This window comes from Cydia pomonella, chromosome 1 (genome assembly GCF_033807575.1).
Source record: "Cydia pomonella isolate Wapato2018A chromosome 1, ilCydPomo1, whole genome shotgun sequence".
Lineage (NCBI taxonomy): Eukaryota > Metazoa > Arthropoda > Insecta > Lepidoptera > Tortricidae > Cydia > Cydia pomonella.
The window spans coordinates 45426681-45451448 of NC_084703.1; the positions used below are offsets into that span (position 1 = coordinate 45426681).

Below are 24768 nucleotides of genomic sequence, written 5' to 3' on the forward strand. Positions count from 1 at the left end.
TCTAAAGGCAGTGTTTCATTGGAAATCTTATAGGCAAGTGCGAGTCGGACACAGCCATGAAGTCCCAAGCCTAACTATTACTATGCTATGTAGTTGACGAGTTGGCACTGTGGTCTAAATAGGAATGTTGACGAGTAAGCACTATGGACGAATTAGGAGTGTTGACGAATCGGCACTGTAGTCTAATTAGGAATATAACCAAGTTACTACAGTGGCCCACGTAAGAAAGCGGGCGAGATAAGAAAGTGACGATATAGGAATGCTGGCGAATCGGAACAGTAGACCAAATGCGAATGAGAACTACTTAAGAAGTTGACGAAATGAAACTGAGGCCGAAGCGGTCCTGAGCCCTCAAAACTTGTAACTAAATATAAAATATAAACTATAATTTGGCAAACCCATTTATCTGTAGAAAAAGAACGCCAATTTCAACATATGTACGGGAGATCCGTTGGCGTCTACATTTTTCAAATTTGCCACCATTTTATAGTGACAAAAATGGTTTGCCGCACTAAATGTGTGACTTTTCACGGATAAAGGTACCTTATGGTGATCGCATCGCATTAGTATTGGAGTGTCATTAATAGCGCGTGCACCATCCGCGATAAGGTACCTTTACCCGTGAAACGTCAAATATAACCGTGTGTTGCATGCAGCAAGAAAACGGGCACATGGCGTCCTCCCCCATTAACATCGCCAGGAAACCCAGGCCGGACATGGTGCCCGACATTACTACCAACACGCCGCAGGTAATTTCACACAGTCTCTCTAACACGTAACCATGACAACGAGAGACAAGTTGTTCAATAATTAGCAGCAAGAGAACGGGCACATGGCGTTCTCCCCATTAACACCGCCAGGAAACCCAGGCCGGACATGGTGCCCGACATTACTACTAACACGCCGCAGGTAATTTCACACAGTCTCTCTAACACGTAACCATGACAACGAGAGACAAGTTGTTTAATAATTAGCAGCAACAGAACGGGCACATGGCGTTCTCCCCATTAACACCGCCAGGAAACCTAGGCCGGACATGGTGCCCGACTTTACTAACACGCCACAGGTAATTTTACAGTCTCTCTAACACGTAACCATGACAACGAGAGACAAGTTGTTCAATAATTAGCAGCAAGAGAACGGGCACATGGCGTTCTCCCCATTAACACCGCCAGGAAACCCAGGCCGGACATGGTGCCCGAAATTACTACTAACACGCCGCAGGTAATATTAAGACCTTCTACTTGTCTATTACACTTCTTTACACTATACAACGATTTAGACAACTATAATATTTTTTTAAATACAATTTCGACGACTATAATGTTCATTATGCAATATTTACTCACTGTATAGAACGCAAATATATTATATTAACTTGAGAACAAACTATAGTGGCCTCCTTTTTCAATATTGGGTACTTTGACGTAACTGAACTGAAATGTTAATTATGCAACACTTTAGAAAACTATAATATTTATTACGCATTTTTTTAATGTATTATAATATTTATTATGCAACACTTTAAAATAATAACAAAAATCAACGAGCCTCCTACTCAATAGGCACGCGCTTCGTTAGGGACTGAGATTTTCAATAGATATGTCTTATTGTGCGGATTAATTTTCACAGCAGCAGCCGGATGTGCAACCGACATCGTCGTCTTTCCAAAGGTGCAAAGAGGGATCGTCGTTCAAGAAGAACAATACTGATAATATGGATGAACAGGTATAATAATTCTCCCTAGACCATTCCACCTTAACTTGCCCTGTTAGTATACACCGTGTTTTCATTGAATTCCGTTAACTCCGGGATATGAATAAGTACGTTTAACACATTCACTGCCGGGAACCCACCTGGTGGGCGCTCGTGAACTTTGTTCAGATGCCGGACAACCCGCTGGGCGGGTTGTTTTGTACGCAGCTATAGACCACCGGTTTCTGGGGTAGTGCGCAGTGAATGGTTGTGTGGCAGTGAATGTGTTAAGGAAACTAAAAGGCATAGAAATTAAAAAATATATATATTAAGTAATAATAAAATTGTAACACGGGCATTACATTCAATTCAACCAAACAATTGAAAATTGTGACATATCAATGTAATTTAGAACAACAATCGTCCGAGATACTATTTACGTTTAGTAGCAAATGTATACACTCGTACTAAGCAATAATAATAATTAGTATTAGTAAATATAATTTGAAATAGAGGTCGATTGTCAAAGAAAATTTTGTAGCCACAGTAAATTGTAAGTACTGCCATCTTTCGACAAATGATTAAAAACTTTTAGAAATTTGATCCTTATTTTTTCACTGATTGTACTAAAATTGTTAAATATCACAAAATGGCGCCATCTAATGTATCAAAAGCCAAAGGTATGGCGGCATCACAACCTTTAGCCGATGCCCGGTAAGATGGCGCCACTTATTGATATTTAACAAATTGAACACATTTTATTGAAAGAATAGGGACCGTGCGCGTTGGAGGGTCTGCCATCTTGTGGTCTGAATCGGAACCATAAACAGGCACAAGTCAAGTGTTTTCTTGTGCATATTAGGTTCTGCCATCTTGTGGGCTACATCGGAACAATAAACATCACATTTACGCCTCGCGCCAAAAATCTGACGGCTCCTGTGCTGCCTCCTATAGTTCATGCACGCTCCCTATAGGGAAGTCAAATGGCGTTCTAAAAGTTTTAATCATGTGTGGAAAGATGGCAGTAAATTTACTGTGGCTACAAAGTTTTCTTTGACAATCTATTTCAAATTCTCTTTGGTATTAGTGGCCTGTGGAAAGAAAAGTACAGTCAGCGATAAAAGCTTGTACCAAAATTTGAAAATTTTGCCTAAAACTTATTGTTCTAATATATTTTTCTACAATATAGTCACAATTTCCTTCAGGCCCTCATACGAATAGCGACCGAAGCGTTCATTAAAGAGCTCGGACTCGAAAACGACCAACTGCTGCAAGGCGCGGTCCAGGTCAGGGATCTGCCCGCGGGAACTTACATCATGAAAGAGGAGAGCCATAAGGTAGGTCTACTTGATACCGCTTCGGTGTGCGAGTGAGAGATCGCTACTTGTCTCGCTCACACATCAGTGTCATAGATCTCATACTAATAGCGACGGAAGCTTTCTTCGAAGAGTTTGGACTCGAATACGACCAACTGCTGCAAGGCGCGGTCCAAGTCAGGGACCTGCCCGCGGGAACTTATACCATGAAAGAGGAGAGCCAGTAGGTAGGTCTACATAATACCACTTCGGTGTGCGAGTGAGACATCGCTACGTGGCTCGCTCGTTATAAAGCATATACTACCTCTAATAGCGACGGAAGCTTTCATCGAAGAGTTCGGACTAGAAAACGACCAACTGCTGCAAGGCGCGGTCTAAGTCCAACTTATATCATGAAAGAGGAGAGCCATAAGGTAGGTCTACTTATCTCACAGGTCAGGATGTCGCTCCGGTGTGCGAGTGAGACATCGTGCATAATGCCGTCTTACTCACACACGCGTAAGCGTTATTCTTGGTATAATCGAAATGATAATGCGAGCCACAGCCATGTGACTTAATTCGAATAATATTGAGGTCGAATAGTCAAGTAAAAGAAAAACAACATATTTTTCTCAAACTTGCAATGAAATGTTGACATGACTTGCTTCAAATTAGGTCCGGAAATACTACGTATCCGGTGCAATGAGTGAAGATGATATGTAAAGGAATTTCATACAGCCTTACACACCTAGGCCTGTAAAGCAAACTTTTTTGTTTTTAAACGTCAAATTGTGACAGAACGTCTTCGTCGTAATTTGTTTTTAGCTGTGTAAATCTACGAATAAAACAAATTTACTACATTTTACATTGCAAGTTTGAGAAAAGCACTACAAATCTCGGCGAGAAACGGGGTTGCCGGCCGCGTATCCGAATCCGCCTTCGCTACGCTCGACCATCTATATGTACCCTTCAACCCTTCGTTTCCCCTCTATAATAATGTACTAATACAAATCTTATTATACGGATGATCTTGATATTTACTCATGCCACACGGACTCAACGGTTAAATTAAATACACTATCGTGTAGTATCAAGAAAATACTTTATTATTTATAGCATATTTTTCATACGATATTTATTATTTTTTATTAATTCCTTATTTATTTCAAAGCTCTATTATAGTATCAAAGGTGAACCAGAAATAGTGCAGGTATTTGATTTCAACGTGTGTTTCAAGAGTGGTTTGACTTAGCCAGTTCTAAAATCGTTTTTGCCCGAAATATGTGTGTTATTCCATATTCGACATATATTCATAAACACACACATTCGATGTAAAACGTTTTACGCGTTTAGCGAGCATGTTTAAGATGTCCATTCTACACAAATATGTTTTTGTTTTGATATAAGCAGGGCTCGTACAATCGTACATGTCACGCCGTCGACGGAAAAATGACGTCAAGCTTCACGCTACATGGAGTATGAATCCAATTAGTTTTTTCGTAATATTAACAATAGGGAGTATTAATGCAATGTTCTGCCGCCATAGTGCAGTACTAGCACCTATCGTAAACCATAGAGTAACTTATACATACTGTGCCTTAAACTGTTTATTGACAAGTTTTCACAGATAATAAAATATGACATTGACCTATCGGGAAACGCGAAAATCCAAATTTAGTTTTTTTGTGTCTTCATCGTTAGTCAATAGAGTGATAGAGAGGTTAGATAACGATACTTCGATTTTCTTGTTCCGCGGTAGACCCTCAGATTGTGATGGATTGTGGTAGTGGCGCCCCCTACGCATAGTTTAGCGTATTATTCCCTATTACTACAGAAACATCTAACCGTTCATCCTATTATCACTCAACTGAATAATAGATTGTTAGTATTAAATAGTACAAATCTTCTTTTTTCATTTTAACAATGTTTGCGTAACAAAAAAAATAATTTTACTACGCGTCAATAGGATAGTTATCTAAATTTGTATTGTCATAAAAAACTTCTTGTATGTTAAATTACGTCATGTTTGCGTCAACGGCATAAAATGTACGGGTCATGTATATAACTCAAGAACCATAGTGTTACATTTTCATTTTTTGTGTTATCGAGGGTAATACTTCGGAAACATTCTGCCATGGTCATTCCATATGACATACATTAATTCTTGTGTTGGGAAACACGGGAGTGGTTTTAAGATTAGATACTTAGACAAAGGAATATTAAGACGTAAAGTGCAAAATATTGTAGTCAAGGATTTGGCAACTGAATCAGATGGCGCTGTATGGCCGTTTTCATTATGCAGTAAAGAGAATTTGAAATAGAGGTGGATTGTCAAATAAAACTTTGTAGCCATAGTAAATTTACCGGGAATAACCCAAAGGTTGTGGCGCCATCGCTCGAAACGATACTGCTATAGCTTTGGCCTTTGATCTATTAGATGGCGCCACTTTCTGATATTTAACAAATTATACACATATCAGTGAAAAGATAAGGGTCAAAGTCAAATGGCGTTCTAAAAGTTTTAATCATGTGTCGAAAGATGGCAGGAAATTTACCGCGGCTACAAAATTTTCTTTGGCAATCCACCTCTATTTCAAATTCTCTTTGCTATGCAGTAACTACATTGTTTAACTCTAACGTTTTAGAATCTAGTTACTCGAAGCGCTGGTTACCTAGCGGTGAAAGCGTGCGACTTGCAATCCGGAGGTCGCGGGTTCAAACCCCAGCTCGTACTGATGAGTTTTTCAGAACTTATGTACGAAATATCATTTGATATTTACCAGTCGCTCTTCGGTGAAGGAAAACACCGTGAGGAAACGTGACCAATCCCAATAAGGCCTAGTTTACCCTCTGGTTGGAAGGTCAGATGGCAGTCGCTTTCGTAAAAAGTGCCTAAGTGTCTTAAGTGTGCCTTGTGATTATTTGCCAAGTGAACTCCAGGCTCCCATGAGCCGTGGCAAAATACCGGGACAACACAAGGATGATGTGTGTTTTACAATCTAGTTACTGCAAAATGTATAGAGTCGTGCGCCACTATCTTCCGCTGTCGCGCCTTAAATGTCTGCAACTTTACGCATCTTAATATCCCTAAGACTTAACTAAACTCTGATTTATCATCCCGGATACTAAAATGATACTTTGATGCCCAATCTACTGTTGCGTTTCTCCAGATATGTGCGAGGATGTTTGTTAAGAACAAATTTAATATGTCCATTAGATCTGCGCTGCTGGGACTATCGGCTTCATAGCCAAAGTCACTACCCACTAGGCCAGACCGGTCTTAAAAATGAGAGATCAGATGACAAATGAATAAACAAAAATAGCATACCTTCAAATCCACCTTATGTTCCGTCAAAATAAAACATACATTTACACATATGTCCTAATGTGAAAAAACATATACCCTAATCCGGTACGTACCCGGGCACAAACGTCCCCAAAATCCCGGCGGCGTTCCCGCGTTGAATAGCCAACGATATACGTTGGACCAGGTACGAACCAGAGGGCCTACCGCGAACCACATTCGACGTGTTGCCTCCCTATCACACTTACGCACGAATTACAAGTGCGACAGAGAGGCAACACGTCGAACGTGGTTCGCGGTAGGCCCTCTGACCTACGATCGCACCCCCTATCCCGGAAGCGTTTACCCGGGTCCCTCACAAAATCCTCCAAGTTTGAGTATAGTTGTTAGATTTGTAGCTGGCTCCGAGCGGCTTATCCATTATCTATTATTAAGTAAAGTGGCCCCTCCGATGTTGCTTATGTCCATGGGCGGCGATGACTGCTTCCCACCAGGCGGCTCGTCTGCTCGTTTGCGGCCTATTACCTAAAAATAAATACATGTACGCACGTACATGCATAAAAAATGGTCCGGTCACTTTAACCGGTTATTAAATTACAAATTGCAATAAGATTCAAAATGAACAAATGGAAACATAATTTGCTCTTTCTTGTGTGGTCCCGCTACGGTTAATGAGTGCCGGCGAGTTGATCGCTACAGAACCAGTCTAAAATGTGTCCTCGATATGCGTAACAAAGACGTGTTATGGGAGAGCGCACCTAACCTGGTTTTTTGAGCGTTGGACTAGCCCGCGCTTTGGTGCCAATTATACGACCCTTTTTTGCAGGTAGTCGCACGTTCGGTTTTACTTAACAATAGACAAAGGATTAGCCACTCGGGGCCAGTTTCAAATCGAACGACTATACCTGGCATGCGTTTGTCTTGCCACGTTCTCCGCAGCCACCCCAGCAGCCGCTCGCGTAGTCTGTGCAAGATGTGACAAATTGTGGCAATCAAACCGTCATTTTAGTATCTGGGAAATAAAGTTTTATAATTTTGATTATAACATTGTGTTATTATTCAGGACGTCGCGCTGGTATACCTGCTGTCCGGAGCCCTGCTAGTGTCGCAAAAAGTCGCAGAGGGGGAAGGCGAGGTGCACATGTTCACGGCTTACCCGGGTAAGGTTGGGTTTGGTGGTCAGGTTTCTAATTACTGATGAATATCTGAGAAATGTATGCAACGACTCGTACATCAAAAGAGGGAACTAATTTTCTTTTTGATTAACAAATTATTATAGTAAAATGTAAATATAGGTACAATACAAACCTGAACTAATTAAAAACTAAAAATCTATGTATAAAGAGGCCCCCTGGTTGCATTGAAACGCTTATTTGTTGAACGAGGAAGCTGCCAGCGCGTTTGTCCCCAGTTACATCAAATAATTGGAAAAGTTGCAAAATATTAACGGCGTATATCTGTTGGCGGCCGATCGTATAATCCGCCCGATCGTAAAGTTCCTGTGATGTTCACGTTTCACGATATGTCTAGGTATTTCATGATCTGGCGGATTTTACGATCGGTCGCGACTTACCGTCCACAGTTGCATGGTTCTTTTGAAAAAAATAAACTAAAACGAATTTCTGACTCGGATTACAATTTTAACTGCCAAATTGTTGTTGAATTGTTGTGAAATAATTTCATGATATTTTTCTTACATTTCGATTTAGACAAGCTGCTTCATTATTTCAGATATCTATATTAATTTGTTTCTTTAAACGGAAATATAATTTACCATTTGTTTTACTATCTGCCTATTTCATAAGGGTAAGTAATGAAACGTATACGTACTTATGGTATATTCCATAGAACATATAAACTCTAATAGTATAATATTTAAAAGTATAACATTCACTAAGAATAACGATTATTACGAATAACAACGAAAAATATAATTTCATAATTAACAACATTCTTTAAGTATACTATCATTTATGATAAAATTCATGTAATATAATGTTGAATTAATATAACTTTAAAAATATATAACAAACATTACCAATAATAATATAAAAAAGTAACATACTAAACGCCAAACTTTCTCTCTTTTCTGTCTATTATTTCTCTCCATTAGGTAGGTACCCATGTTTCTCTCTATTCCCCGACAAACTTTGTCTCTAAAATCTGTAGGGTTATGAGTAGAAACTAAAATAGTAACACAAAAAGTTTTATACGAAAATCAATAAAAAAAATAAGTCGGTTCAATTAGCTCGCAGTTCACCTAACACGCTTCTCCTCGCTTCGCTCGTCGTCGCACCTATCTATACTCTGTCAAACAATACTCTTCCGTGACAGTATCTACACGCTCTGCTGCTTTATATTCAAATATTATTTAAAATGTTATTCGACATTTAGATATGTATACTAAATCTAGATTATTTCAAACGGAATTATTTCTTATGCTCGTTAGGCGAAACAATGATATATTTTATGTATGTTATATCATTATGAGCTTATACTTTTTGAAAATAGATAATTCGTACATTATACTTAACGTTATTATACGTTATGTACGTTTGTAAAGTAAAATTATACCAAACGTGCGTATACGTTTCATGACGCACCCATTTCATAAAGTGATAAATAATAATAGTGACAACTTCCACACAGATTTAGAGCCCTCTTACTCTATGGTATTTATTTCACCTGTCCAATTTCTTGGTCCAATGTCATTGCGTCTCGCTCTGTCATTAAGGCTTAAGGGGCCCACTGATTAACAGTCCGCCGGACGGTATCGGCCTGTCAGAGCAGAAAGTGGACAGTTCCGAATTCCGAACAACTGACAGGCCGCTACCGTCCGGCGGTACGGAAGGTGGAGATAAGGAACGAAATCTCCATGTACCAAAAAGTTCCAGAGCTCAACGAGGGTGGGAGGGGGTTAGGGTCGGCAACGCGCATGTAACTCCTCTGGAGTTGCAGGCGTACATAGGCTACGGATACTGCTTACCATCAGGCAGGCCGTATGCTTGTTTGCCACCGACGTAGTATAAAAAAAAAAAGTGTCGCCAAAAAACTTTAAATAGGTGGCGCTACAATGCCTAGAGTACTTGAACAAAAAAATCAAATCATAGACAGCGCAATTCACTCCGTCAATAACGCCTAGGTTCTTAGCTACTCTAGCGCTACTCTGGAGAGATTTGGAACTATTATTTAATGCTGGCAGCTGGACACTTTTGCAACAGTTCTACCATAAGAGATGCCACTCCTTTTAATTCCACACTCCATCTCCGGCGGACTGTTAATCAGTGGGCCCTATAATGAATCGGAATGCCATCCTTAACAACCCATCTTTTTCAGGCGAAGTCGAAGGTGGTCTTGCAGTGCTGACCGGCGAGCCATCCTTCTTCTCCATACGAGCGAAACACTTCTCACGAATCGGTCTCCTTTCGAAGACCTCAGTATACAGTATCATGCGAGAGAGGCCGTCTGTGGTGCTACATATAGCCAGTACTGTGGTGCGGAGGTTGTCGCCTTTCGTGCGACAAGTGGATTTTGCTCTCGACTGGGTAAGTTTTAGGCCTCATTTCCAAGACAATAGTAATATAAATAATACAATACTGTTGTGAGAATGTTGTCGCCTTTCGTGCGACAAGTGGACTTTGCTCTCGACTGGGTAAGTTTTAGGTCTCATTTCCGAGACAATAGTATACAGTACCATGCGGGAGAGGCCTTTAGTAGTGCTGCAGATAACTAATACAATACTGTTGTGAGAAGGTTGTCGCATGTCGTGCGACAAGTCGATTTTGATCAGCGGTTCCACTTCACTAAATGTCACTTTTTTAAATTTGTTGATGAAAATCCATAAATCACTATATGTATGCCTTTCATATTTGAAGAGTTCCGTCGATTCCTCTTAGAATCTACCATCAGATCTCGAGTTTGACAAAAATGTGCCTTGAAAACCTAATGTGCCTAAAAACATAACGAAGATGACAAATCGCCAAGCGGGAACTATGCGTCGTTGAAGAGTTCCATTCTGATCAGCATCGGCAGTTCCACTTCTTCAAATGTCACTTTTTTAAATGTAAATGCTTGACTTGTTGATGAAAATACAAAAATCACTATATGTATGCCCTTCACATTTGAAGAGTTCCCTCGATTCCTCGTAGATTCCATAATCAGAACTGAGTTTTGACAAAAACGGGAGCAATCTGTATGTATATAAATTCAAACAAAAAAAAAATTCAAAATCAGTTCAGAAATGACGGAGCTATGAAGTAACAAACATAAAAAAAACACACAATCGAATTGATAACCTCCACCTTTAGAAATCTTGAAGTCGGTTAAAATGTACAATTAATATCAACAATTATGAAAACAACATTCTCGCTCGAAGTCAAGTACAAAAGTGAACCGCAACTCGGTGGCGTGAGAGCCCGTCGGCCCGACTGCTCGTTCGGATGTGACGTCAGCCGGCGTCACCAAGTGCTGCCATCTCGCGGCGACAGCACATGTTACAGGCGTCTGTACCATTTGTTTCCTTTTTAGGTGTTCCTAGAGTCCGGTCGCGCTGTATACCGTCAAGATGAGGAGTCTGGATCCACGTTCATAGTGCTGAGCGGGCGTCTTCGCTCCGTCATAACGCACCCTAACGGCAAGAAGGGTCTGGTCGGCGAGTACGGCAAGGGCGATCTCGTGGGCATCGTGAGTATTGGCAAGAATTTGAAATTCAAGATTTGATCCGTACAAACATACATAGGTACATTGCAAGTTATATAAAAATAAAAGCTTGTAAAAACGGGGTTCTTGCGTCGCTCTCTGCTGTTAGAATCTGGCTTCGCTAACTCAAATAAGCACCACACTTGACGTAGCTCTTGGCGTGAAAACTTAGCGTGCTGAATCACGTTCCCAATACCAAAGAGAATTTGAAATAGAGGTGGATTGTCAAAGAAAACTTTGTAGCCACAGTAAATTTACTGCCATCCATCGACACATGATTAATACTTTTAGAACGCCATTTGATTTTGATCCTTATTCTATCACGGGTATGTGTTTTGTTAAATATCAAAAAGTGGCGCCATCTAATAGATCAAAAGCCAAAGGTATGGTGAAATCGTTTTGAACGATGGCGTCACAACCTTTAGCCGATGCCCGAAGATTGCGCCACGTTTTTGATATTTAACAAATTTAACACATATCAGTGAAAGAATAAGGATCAAAGTCAAATGGCGTTCTAAAAGTTTTAATCGTGTGTCGAAAGATAGCAGTAAATTTACTGTTGCCACAAAATTTTCTTTGACACTCCGAGCCCTCTCGCGCATGAGAGGAGGCCTGTGCCCAGCAGTGGGACGTATATAGGCTGAATTATTATTATTGATATATTCGTTGTTTTTCCCAGGTGGAAATGGTGACTCAAACTCGCCGTAGTACGACTGTGATGGCGGTTCGAGACTCTGAATTGGCGAAGTTGCCAGAAGGCCTTTTCAATGCGATCAAGCTGCGGTTCCCGGTCGTGGTCACGAGACTTATCAACCTGCTCGGACACAGGATATTAGGTGCGTCTTTATTTTCATTCACTCATTCATTCCTTTAATTCACTCACTCATTCAATCATCCGTTTCATTTTTTCATTCCGTTCGTTTCGTTCAATCTATGGAAGGTGGAGGTAAGGAATACAATCTCCATGTACTAAAAAGTGTCCGCTCAAAAACCTTAAATAGGTGGCGCTGCAATACCTAGAATATTTGAAGAAAAAAATCTAATCATAGACAGCGCACTTCACTCCGGCAATAACGTCTAGGTTCTTAGCTACTCTAGCGCTACTCTAGAGATTTGGAACTATTATTTATAGCTGACAGCTGGACACTTTTGCAACAGTTCTGCCTATGGAGATTATATTCCTTACCTCCACCTTCCATAGTTCAATCATTGTTTTTAATCGTTCACTCATTCATACACTTATTCGCTCATTCATTTTATTCAATCATTCGTTCAATTCCTTCAGTAATTCATTATGTAGTCTTATGTCATATTTGTCAACAGGTTCATGGCAGAAGCCGACAGCGGGTCTCGGCGGAGCGGCATTAGAACCTCGAGTTTCCGCGCACAACTTCTCAACAGTGGCGGTCGTGCCTGTGAGCGACGACGTGCCGCTCACCGCCTTCACTTATGAGTTGTACCACTCGCTCTGTGCTATAGGTAAGTCTACTAGGAGCTAGCCGAAATGTCGCCCTTTCTATAGGAGGTATACTTCACTTCGCCATTCTGCTATACACAGTGACAAGAAATTTGTAAACATCTGCTATTTAAAAAAGCTAGTCTAAGGGGAGGCTTTAGAGCCCCGAGTGTCCGCGCACAACTTCTCAACAGTGGCGGTCGTGCCTGTGAGCGACGACGTACCGCTCACCGCTTTCACTTATGAGTTGTACCACTCGCTCTGAGCTATAGGTCAGTCTATGTACAGTCAGCAATACTATTCGCTTAGCAACTCTGCATGCAAACTTGTTTTGTTGTTTTCTATGCAGGGGGGTACCTTATCTCTGCAGCTGACTGTATTAGCCTAGTCGAAACCCTGACATTGGCATGGCTTTCACCCTTTCCATAGGAGGTATACTTCGCCATTTTGCTATACACAGTGTCAACTAGGTGTCACCTGTGAAACATGTTCGTTGAAAGAAACTGGGAAATAATCTGCTATTTAATAAAACTAGTTTAAGAGGAGGCTTAAGAGCCCTGATTTTCCGCGCACAACATCTCAACAGTAGCGATCGTACCCGTGAGCGATGACGCTCACCGCCTTCACTTACGAGTTGTACCACCCGCTCTGCGCTATAGGTAACTCTATACAGCGAATATTTCCACCATATGCGCCTTAGGGAGGCGCCTAGCGACATCTAGTAAAACACGTATCGAAAATGTATTATGTATTATTTTTCTTCACAGGCCCAACGGTCCGACTGACCTCAGACGTTATTAGAAAACTGCTGGGCTTAACTATTATGGACCCCAATAATGAGTACCGGCTCAGCTCATGGTTGGCTCAACAGGAGGACAAACACAAGGTAATATTTACGGAAGGTACAAAAACTCCATATACCAAAAAGTGCCCGACAAAAAACCATAACTAGATGGCGCTACAATACCTAGAATACTTGAGAAAAAAATCTAATCATAGACAGCGCACTTCACTCCGTCAATAACGCCTTCAAGGTTCTTAGCTACTCTAGCGTTACTCTGGAGAGATTTTGAACTATTATTTATAGCTAACAGCTGGACACTTTTGCAACAGTTCTGCCTGAGGAGATTCTGTTCCTTGCCTCTACCTTCCATAGTAATCTTGTACCTTTAAACGAGCAATTCTTGTATATATATATATATTTCCGGGATCTCGGAAACGGCTCTAACGATTTTGCTGAAATTTGGTATATGGGGGTGTTTGGGGGTAAACAATCGATCTAGATTAGTCTTATGTTTGGGAAAACGCGTGTTTTCGAGTTTTCATGCGTTTTTCTTCCGACGCAGAATATGGTCGCTAATTTCGTGTTGCCGGCCACCGTCCGTCTGGTCCAGCGGGTTAAGACGCGGACTTCTAAACGAGTGTTACGGGTTCGAATCTCGCCCGGTGACTAACTTTTGTTTTTTATATTTTATTGTTTTAGACAAGTTTAATTTAGCAAAAAAATGTAGTTAAGATTATCACCTATACACCACCATCTTACAATAAATAGTTATAACCGAGCAAAGCTCGGTCGCCCAGGTACTATTTCTAAAGTAAGGACATTATTAAGAACGTAGAATTTCGTACACTGACCTGCCTGTTGCTGTACTGACTCTGCTTATGACGTATGCTATGCTCTTACAAGCTTTTATTTAACTTGCCCTGTTAGTATCGATGTTAGTCAGGTAGTGGGTCAAATCTTAGAAGCTAAATTTGATCCACTGCCAGATTTCCGATTGAGCTTAAATTTGGCATATTGAATCGGATGACAATGCAATATTATGATGACATGGAGCTGATCTGATGATGGAGACAGGTGGCCGTGGGAACTCTGTGATAAAACTACGCAAACTAATTGTATTTAGGGTTTTTAGAATTGTCTCGATGAGTATTAGTTGCCTGTGGAAAAAAGTACAGTCAGCGATAAAAGCTTGTACCAAAAATGACTTTTTTGCCAAAAACTTGTTTATTTCTTTGTTTCAGGTCGCCCTCTACCAGTGTGACCCAAGCTTAACACAGTGGACGCAAAGATGCATCCGGCAGGCGGATTGCATCCTTATCGTTGCCTTGGGAGACAAACAGCCCAGCATTGGGAAGGTTTGTTAGATACATGTACAAAAAAAAATGCAGAGTTAGCCCCTACAATCGAATTTCTATGCAGGGGGGGTCATACCTTACAGAAAACCGCAGCCAAATAACACTACACCCTACTCATAGTGTTGTGTTCCTGCCGGTGAGTAAGGTTGCCAGAGAATAAGGGTGCGGGGTGTTAGGGTCGGCAACGCGCATGTAACTCTGGAGTTGTAGGCGTACAGTCGCCATCAGATATATCGGAGCGGCCGAGGTACTCAAATATTTCTGAGCAGCAATAAATTTCAATAAATTCTTTACAGTAAATGAGGTCAATAACATCTGAACATCCAATTCGCCATAAATATATGAGCAGTGGTTTTTCAATTAAATCTGACCACACAACGAGACAATAATATCTGCACAGACAGGGTGATCATAAATATCTGAACATTTAGGGAAAATATACCTTAAATCACTTAGCATACAGTTTAAATGTAATCGTACAGATGTAGTGAATATTCCTTTTACAAAATAAGTAGGTATACAAAATATAAATCTGCGAAAAGCAACTTCACGGTGTTGTTACAAGAGACACATTTGAATAAAATATTTTGGCAATTCACGAAAACGGTAACATACTGTCATTGCATATGTGTGTCTCACGTTTTGATCTGTCACTACGTCATTAATTCCGGGCAAGTATCAAATGTATATATATGTAATATTGAAGCTGCCAAATTAAAATAGGTACGAATGCTTTTCAATATTTCATCTACTATTGCGTCGGTCACCATGGCCTAGCGGTTTAGTTATAAGAAATCATAATTATATACCGTTGCGTCAGGGTTCAAATCCTCAATTGTGCTTATTTTTTGTATTTTGTTAAGAATTCATGTTCTTATTTTTATTTTTATTTTAGTATTTTTATTTATTAAAAACTAAACAATCTTAACATCAAAATTAGTACAAGCATGGATTCATGAAAACAGAGATGTGTTGACTAGAATCAAAATGCCGGCTAAGAGCCCCGACCTCAATCCCATCGAGAACTTGTGGGGAAAAATGGTCCAAGAATGGGACGAAAGCCGCTGTCGCACAAAGGAAAACTTAAGACTTCATGCTTACAACGTGTGGGAGTCGTTTATAGGCCGCACTACCTGCGAGAATCTAGTCGATTCGATGAGAAGAAGGCTGCAAGCGGTACTTAATGCAGAAGGAGGTTACACCCAATACTAACTAGGGAATGCAAACCGGTTTTAACCGAAATCGAAAAAACCGGTTAAAACCGGTTTTTTGACAGAAACCCAAAACCGGGTTTTTAGAATTTGAAAAAACCGGTTTCGGTTTTATTCGGTTTTTTATTTATTTAACTAAGTTGCATGTTTTATTCATTATAAGGGTGTAAATCGGTCCTAAACCGGTTGAATCGACATCAAATCAAATAATGTGGCGTTGTGTTAGTTTGATCAACAAACCAAAAAAATAATTTAATATTCGTCGGGTCGCGCACGCGCTTGCGTTCGGTCGCCGTCGCTGCAAGTGATATGTAACGATGGCCTCTAACGTGGTTAAATGTGCGAATTGTAATGTGGTCATAAACGAGATTCTTGCTTTTATTAGCAACAAGATATCTGTAATGGATGATGAAAGCTTAAGTAAAATATGTGTGAGTGCTTTTTCGGAAAGTGATATTGTCATTGCAAAAAAATTATTGTTTGATTCTGTGTCGACAAACAAGCGGAAAATAACACGGAAAACTGATGGAAAGAAACTTCGTGACATCGACGACATCATCTGTTTGATAAGAGGCATAGATTCTGAGCTATTACCAGTGTTTGTTGCAAAGGACCTTCAAAAACTACCTCCCGTTCTGTTCGATCATGTCGACGTAACGCGGCTCTTAAAGGATATAGTGAAGCTCCAGCAGGACGTAAAGATGATTAAAGAGGAGTATGCTCCTCTTGAGCAGCTCAATGAGATAAAGTGTGAAGTTGAGACACTTAAAAATGCATCTATAATTGGCAGTTACGGGTGCAATGTAAACACAAAGCGCGGTGCCTGTATGATAAATAGTTTTGAGTATGCTAGTGGACCAATGGGGCTATCCCCTGCATGTAATGTGAGCAATACCGAAGACAGACATGAACACCAGACGTCGTCTCCAGAATCGGTATACCGTAGCATTAAAAAAAAATCCCAACCCTCAAAAGAATGTAACGAATGTTTAAAACTAGACGGTAGGGAACCGGCGGTGCAGCGACCGTTGACTATGAGTCATACAAGTGGGCCGAGCGATAAGCAACCGCAGGAGGCCGCGCAAGTACCTATACCCGCACAGCTGTGCCCGCTCGTGATAAATAAGGAAAACGCTAATATTGAGCACTCGCCACCGCAAGTAAACAATGATGTTGGGATATATAAACAAAAGTCTATGGCTAGCGTTGTTCGGGAAGGAGAATGGAAGTTACAACCACCAACGGATGAATGGATAATTGTACAGAGGCGAAAACTTCGTAATCGTTTTATTGGACAGCGGGGGAAAGCTACTTTAGACCCGGAATCGAAATTTAGAGCTGCGGAATCTATAATTCCGTTATATATCTATAACGTTGCAAAAGATTTGTCCGAGCAGGATATCTGTAGTTATATAAAAAAGAAGTCTAACTTGGAAGTTAAAGTGGTCAAAATGAACATGAAAATTAAGAAGGATTATGATTCTTACAAAATATTTGTACCTAAGGATAAATGTGAAATGTTTATGAGCGACGACTTCTGGCCGGATGGAATAGCCTATCGCCGTTTTATAGACTTTAGAAAGCGTGAAAAAGAGACGGATCGATCAAATAAATTATAGTATGAAAAGTAACTTAATTAGTTTTAACTGTAAAAATATAAATCGTTCTGTGGAATGTGTTCGAAACCTGTGTCGCTCGGCCGACATTGTTGCACTACAGGAGACGTGGTTGCTGCCTCATGACCTGGCGTTCCTAGGGACTATCGATGACAACTTTGCGTTTACGGGCACCTCTGCTGTCGATACCTCGGCGGGGGTTCTGCGGGGGAGACCTTACGGCGGAGTGGCAATACTGTGGAGAAAATCTATGTTTTCTACCGTTACGATAGTGAAATGTAACAGTGTACGTTTAGCTGCAATAAAAATCGAACTCAGTGACCGGTGCTTCTTGGTTTTCTCTGTATATATGCCTACTGATTCGAGTGACAATTTAGTGGAGTTTACGGAATGTCTCAGTGAAATATCGGCTATAATTGAAACTCATAATACGGAGTCGGTTTTTATATTAGGGGACTTCAACGCACACCCCGGTGAGTTATTTGCAAAAGAACTTTTATCTTTCTGTGATGAACAGTTGTGGACCTGTGTAGATTTAGAAGTTATGCCTACTGATAGCTATACTTTCGTGAGTGACGCACATGGGTGTCGTCGCTGGCTCGACCACTGCGTGGTCACAAGCTCGGCTAAGGCCGCAATACACTCCTGCTCAGTGTTATATAATACGTACTGGTCCGATCACTATCCTCTAAGTATTGAGTGTAATTTTAATATATTGAAACCTAAAATATTAGTTAAAAATCAGTGCATAGATAAGGTAATATGGGGGGAGCGTGATAAATCACAGATTGATAATTATCATAGCATGTGTCATGAAAAATTACGAGAATTTGCTTTTCCTGTAGAATTTAGTGAATGCAGCGATAAACTGTGTTGTAATAAAAGCCATCAAAGATTATTAGACACAATTTACGACGGTCTTATCTGTACACTGTCCAAAGCTGCCGAGTGTTGTTATAACGTTAATGTAAATATAACTCGCAAACGTAGACATGTCACTGGGTGGAATAAGTACGTGCGGGGTGCTCACGAGAAGGCTCGGCTTTGTTTTGGGAGTTGGTTAGTGCACGGCAGACCGAACTCTGGACCCGTGTACAGGGAGATGTGTGAGTCCAGACGTGTGTTTAAATCAATATTAAAGTGGTGCCAGAATAATCAAGAACGTATAAAAATGGACATTTTAGCTGAACAACACTCAAATAAAAAGTTCCGTCAGTTTTGGAAAACCACTAACAGATTAAACCCTAGGTCGAGCCTTCCCGTGAGTGTAGCGGGAGTGTGTGATCCCGTCGGCATAGCAAATGTGTTCCGCTCTCATTTTAGTGTCAAATCTCCACTTGGGACGGCGACGCCGTGGGTGCCTAGTGCTGAGGATGTCAGTGGCGATCTGAAAGTGATATTTACCGCGAAGGAAGTGAGCGAGGTCATAAAGGGAATGGTGCGAGGCAAGTCGCCGGGCCATGACAGCCTCAGCATTGAGCACCTGCAGCACGCTGGAGCTCATCTGCACAGGGTGTTGTCAACGTTTTTTACTTTGTGTCTGAGCCACTCATATTTACCGGAAAAGTTGATGCGTACTACAGTGGTTCCTATAATTAAAAATAAAACTGGTGACCATTCTGATGTTAATAACTATAGACCAATTTCTCTAGCCACTGTCATTGCTAAGGTGCTTGATAGTCTTCTTGGTAAGCATTTGGATAAGCACATTAAACTCCACGACGCGCAGTTTGGCTTCAGGCCAAATCTTTCTTGCGAAAGTGCTGTCCTGTGTCTCAAGGAGACTGTGAAGTACTATACTAGTAGAAAGACACCAGTATTCGCCATTTTCCTTGATTTGTCAAAAGCCTTCGACCTTGTTGCCTACGACGTACTATGGAGGAAATTAATGACGGAAACTAGTGTACCTGGAGAAATAACATCCTTGTTTATGCATTGGTATTATAATCAGAGCAACTGTGTAAGATGGGCACGCTCTTTCTCCGATGAGTACAGGTTGGAGTGCGGGGTGAGGCAGGGGGGGCTAACCTCTCCCACGCTCTTCAACCTTTACGTCAACGCGCTGATCGAGGAGCTCAGCAGTACTGGTATCGGCTGTCATATAAATGGAGTCTGTGTAAATAATATTAGTTATGCGGACGACATGGTGCTGCTGAGCCCCTCGAGTGGCGCACTGAAGAAACTGCTCAATATTTGTGAGTCCTATGCGGTGGCCAACGGACTCAGATACAATGCTCAGAAGAGTGAGTTTATGATGTTCAAACCAGATAAAATTCGTTATACTGATGCTCCTGAGTTTGTACTTACTGGTGTAAAACTACATAGGGTAGACAAGTTCAAGTATCTGGGTCATTGGGTCACCGCGGACCAAAAAGACAATGCTGATATAGAGCGGGAGCGCAGGGCGCTGTCTGTCCGATGCAACATGCTGGCCCGTAGGTTTGCAAAATGTACTGAGCAAGTAAAAATTACACTATTTAAAGCTTACTGCCAGTCATTCTATACATGCAGCCTATGGGTTAACTATACGCAGAAGGCATACAGCGACCTGCGAGTACAATACAACAACGCGTACAGAGCGTTGTTGCGGCTGCCGCGCTACTGCAGTGCTTCTGCGATGTTCGCAGAGTCGCGCACGGCGGGTTTCGCCGCCATTATGCGCGCGCGCTGCGCCTCCATGATGCGGCGCACACGCGACAGCCGCAACACGCTCCTGTGCGCTGTTGTTGATCGCTGGGACTCGCCAGTGTTGAAGAGGTGGATTGGGCTCCATGCTCTTACATAACATTATTTTTATTTCTATGTTATACACTAACACTAGTTTCTATGGTTTTTTTATGTTTTTATGTAATTACTAACAAAATATGGATCCTTGGTCTGAATTAAAGATTATAATAATAATAATAATAATATAATTGGTTTGTTCCTATTCCTAGTTACAAATAACATTAAGTCATTTGACAATTCCCATACAATACAATAAAATAGTCAGATATTCTGTCTTTAATTTCGTGATAAAATCGTGTATATACTCGTACTATACTAGCATTCGTTTTTACACGTGAAGCAATCTTTTCTTTATTCCATGGCGATGAATTTAAGAATTGTTGATTCTAAAAACCGAAACCGGTTTTAACCGGTTTCGGTTTTTTTTTGTGGTAAAACCGAAGAAAAAACCGGTTTTGAAAAACCTCTGGTTTTTGCATTCCCTAATACTAACTTTTGTTACCCATGTAGTAGTGTTTATGATTTTATTATTATATTTCAAACTAAGGTATATTTTCGTTTTATTAGGTACTCTCTTTTATTTTCACTACTCTTAATATTCCTAATGATATCATTCTATGAAAATAAATAGGATCATGGACTTATTTGCCGTACATTTAGCCCTTAACCATATTTTATTAGTTTACGAACTGAAAATGAGAAGGCACTTGTCCCACCGCACACGGTTAGCGAGAAGCGAGCAGCGAGCAGCGTAACGTAAAGCTAATGTGTTCTGATAGCATTTTCGATTTGCCTATAAGAGGGTGTTCGATTGCGGCGGGCGTACATTCGCTTCACGACCAAGGTTGCGGCCCTGCACAAATCCGCACGCAAGACGCATGTGTTCAGCGGTATTAAAAGGAATTAAAATTATCATTGTTACGTAAACTAGATCCCAACAAAAACATAAATGTGTACAAAAAGGCCATATCTGAAAGAGTCACTGAGTCCGGGCGACTCATGCATGCCGCACGTTTCGCACATTAAGAGTAAGATAAGGACGCCATTAGTATCACGATGACGTCACGCTCTACCTCAGGCAGTGTATGTATACACCCTACATCCAGCAATCTCTTTTTAGTTTTGACATTGACAAAACCGAATGGTGGTTGTGTTGAAAATGTATTCGAGCGTAGTAGTACCTACGTTAAAGAATTTTAAATCATATGCCAAGTGACTTAAGGTATATTTTCCCTAAATGTTCAGATATTTATGATCACCCTGTCTGTGCAGATAACTTTGACGAGTTGTGTGTTCAGATATTATTGTCTCGTTGTGTGGTCAGATTTAATTGAAAAACCACTGCTCATATATTTATGGCGAATTGGATGTTCAGATGTTATTGACCTCATTTACTGTAAAGAATTTATTGAAATTTATTGCTGCTCAGAAATATTTGAGTACCTCGGCCGCTCCGATATATCTGATGGCGACTGTACATAGGCTACGGAGACTGCTTACGATCAGGCGGGCCGTATACTTGTTTGCCACCGACGTAGTATAAAAAAACCGGCCAAGTGCGAGTCGGACTCGCACCATTATCTGTAAAAACGGTCACCCATCCATGTACTAACCCCGCCTGACATTGCTTAACTTCGGTGATTGGATGAGAACCTCGAGATTGGAAAGAAACATTTATTTTATTCTGTTTTTAGTATTTGTTGTTATAGCGGCAACAGATATACATAACCTGTAGAAATTTCAACTGGCTAACTATTACGGTTCATGAGATACAGCCTGGTGACAGACGGACGGACAGCGGAGTCTCAGTAATAGGGTCCCGTTTGACCCTTTGGGTACGGAACCCTAAAAATGGCATAATAAAGTGCTTTCGTTTTGGAAGGAACAATATTTTGATGTTTCGGTATTGTAATAACAATATTGCTACCTATTTTTAATTCTTAAGCGGCAGCTCTGTTGTGCTTACCTTTATTCTGCTCTTATTTATCTATGACGACCGGTTTGGCCTAGTGGGTAGTGACTCTGCCTACGAAGCTGATGGTCCCGGGTTCAAATCCTGGTAAGGGCATTTATTCGTGTGATGAGCATGGATATTTGTTCCCATGGGTGTTTTCTATGTATTTAAGTATTTATAAATATTTATATGTTATAATATATATCGTTGTCTAAGTACTCTCAACACAAGCCTTATTGAGCTTACTGTGGGACTTGGTCAATTTGTGTAATAATGTCCTATAATATTTATTTATTTATTTAAATTTATTTATAACTTTACCTCGAACTCCGGTCCGGCCTTGACAAAATTCCGTCTACTACGTAAGGAATAACTATAAACTTAAAAGCGTAGTCATAAATATCCTTCATATTTTCTATGTTTCCAGATCGAAAAAGAAATCGAGCGTCTAGCAATCCGTACACAAAAAGAATTAGTACTCCTGCATCGCGAAGGCGGAGCCAACCCCAGCGGCACCGTCCACTGGCTGAACATGAGAACGTGGGTCTCCCAGCATCACCACGTCCGCTGTCCACATCGGATGTTCACCAGAAAGAGCCAGTACAGAGTTGTAAGTAGCTATACCTCGACCTAAGTCATATAGAATGAGGAAAGAATTGGTGCTAGACCACGAAGACGAAGCCAACCCCAGCGGCAACGTTACTACCAGCGATGTCACCGATGTCGCATTATTCATATTCACGAACGCGAATCCGGATCTCCAGGATGAATACGGATGTTAGGGAATATGTAGTTGTTATTATAATTCCTTAGTACCTGGGCGACCGAGCTTTGCTCGGTTATAACTATTTATTGTAATATGGTGGTGTATAGGTGATAATCTTAACTAAATTTTTTTACTAAATTGAATTTTTCTAAAACAATAAAAATTAAAAAATTATATATAAACTTGAACATATATAGAAAAGAAACAAAAGTTAGTCACCGGGCGAGATTCGAACCCTTAACACTCGTTTCTAGCCGTCCGCTGGACCAGACGGACAGTGGCCGGCAACATGAAATTAGCGACCATATTCTGCGTCGAAAGAAAAACGCATGAAAACTCGTAAACACGCGTTTTCCCAAACATAAGACTAATCTAGTTCGATTGTATACCCCCAAAAACCCCCATATACCAAATTTCAGCGAAATCATTAGGGCCGTTTCCGAGGTCACAGAAATATATATATATATATATATATTTATACAAGAATTGCTCGTTTAAAGGTATAAGATTAGAAAAAAATCTATTAGTACATAAAATATATCTCATCTTAGAACGGGATGTTGTACTCGTAAGGTGTTGCGAAATGCTGTCTACTAATCAAAATGCATTATTTGAAAACAGTTTGCGCGCACTTCCCATACGCGAGGTGTAGAAACATGACAGTAAATTTACTGTGGCTACCAGTGGCGGCGCGTCACAAACATTCGTAGGGAACCCGGAGTTAATTTTGCTTTCCTTTTCTCCATGAACCGATCGTGAAAGTACTCAACGGGCTGAAGTTTAGACAAGCCGGTGGGAATCGAGTTCTTTGAACGATCCGCCACTGGTGGCTACAAAATTTTCTTTGGCAACCCACATCTTTTTACAAAATTTCTTTGCTAGTGACTTATTAGCACTTACATAATATTTCAGAGCGAGCTATACAGCAAAGTGCTGATGTCAGAAGCGAGCGTGCACTCGGACTTCTCTCGCCTCGCCCGTTGGCTGACGGGGACCTCAGTGGGCCTGGTGCTAGGCGGCGGCGGCGCCCGCGGCGCTGCCCACGTCGGCATGATACGGGCCATACAGGTACACTTCACTATTATATTTGAATAATGATGATGAAATGGATATTCCAATGCATGTATTTCCTTTGTTGTTTTTATTATATTTGTTTGACATTTAGAATTTATTTTAGAAACAATCTAGACTAGTACTTTTTATACATTTTTTTTTGTATGACTATATTTTGTGAAAGTTTTAGTATTAAATTTGATCTATGAATTATATTCATTAGTAATAATAATATGGAATAATATTTACAACATCAATAAATTGCTCTGATATAGTACATTACGATACAAGTGCGAAAAATAGGAAATTCGAAACGAGTGGCGATAAATTAAAACACGACCGAAGGGAGTGTTTTAAATCGACACGAGTTGCGAATTACCTATTCGCACATGTATCGTACAACGTTTTACAGTACATATGGCCCTTTAAATGTTCGACACAGTAACGTAATATGCTACTTCTCGCACTAGTGCTATAAAGTAGCCCCATATGTACTGTAAATTAGATTAAGATAATTATATGTAATACTGTCTTACTATTCATAAGTGCTTGTTGCTAGGCCTACATGAATAAAGTATATTTGAATTGAATTGAATTGATAAACTTCTTTATTTGCCATGCCCTAACGGACGTCGGCGACCACCTTTGCCATCTCTCTTCTGCTCTTGGCCATTCTTGCCAGTATGGCTGCGTTATTCACGTTCGTCCATTTCTTAATATTGTCAAGCCAGATGAACCTCCTTCTCCCCCTTCCCCTCTTGCCATCAATTTTTCCTTCCAATATTAGTTGTAGTATATTATATTTGTCATTTCTGTATATATGTCCAAAATGAGATATTTTCCTTTTTATTCAC

At 40.5% G+C, this 24768-nt stretch overlaps 1 protein-coding gene across 9 annotated transcripts in view; it reads left to right on the forward strand.

Moving 5' to 3' along the window:
- LOC133525012 (neuropathy target esterase sws) overlaps positions 1-24768 on the forward strand; it is a 94545-nt gene that overhangs the window by 25222 nt on the left and 44555 nt on the right. For 4 of the 9 annotated variants that reach the window (XM_061861209.1, XM_061861242.1, XM_061861203.1 and 1 more), the window contains exons 9-21: positions 657-749; positions 1633-1728; positions 2901-3032; positions 4162-4200; positions 7358-7454; positions 9631-9839; positions 10822-10977; positions 11672-11828; positions 12316-12471; positions 13216-13334; positions 14474-14587; positions 22523-22705; positions 23774-23929. In XM_061861209.1, the coding sequence (XP_061717193.1) occupies positions 657-749; positions 1633-1728; positions 2901-3032; positions 4162-4200; positions 7358-7454; positions 9631-9839; positions 10822-10977; positions 11672-11828; positions 12316-12471; positions 13216-13334; positions 14474-14587; positions 22523-22705; positions 23774-23929 (1707 nt within the window). The remainder of the gene's footprint in view (positions 1-656; positions 750-1632; positions 1729-2900; positions 3033-4161; positions 4201-7357; positions 7455-9630; positions 9840-10821; positions 10978-11671; positions 11829-12315; positions 12472-13215; positions 13335-14473; positions 14588-22522; positions 22706-23773; positions 23930-24768) is intronic. The other 5 variants (XM_061861225.1, XM_061861252.1, XM_061861234.1 and 2 more) reach the window with 3 other exon arrangements.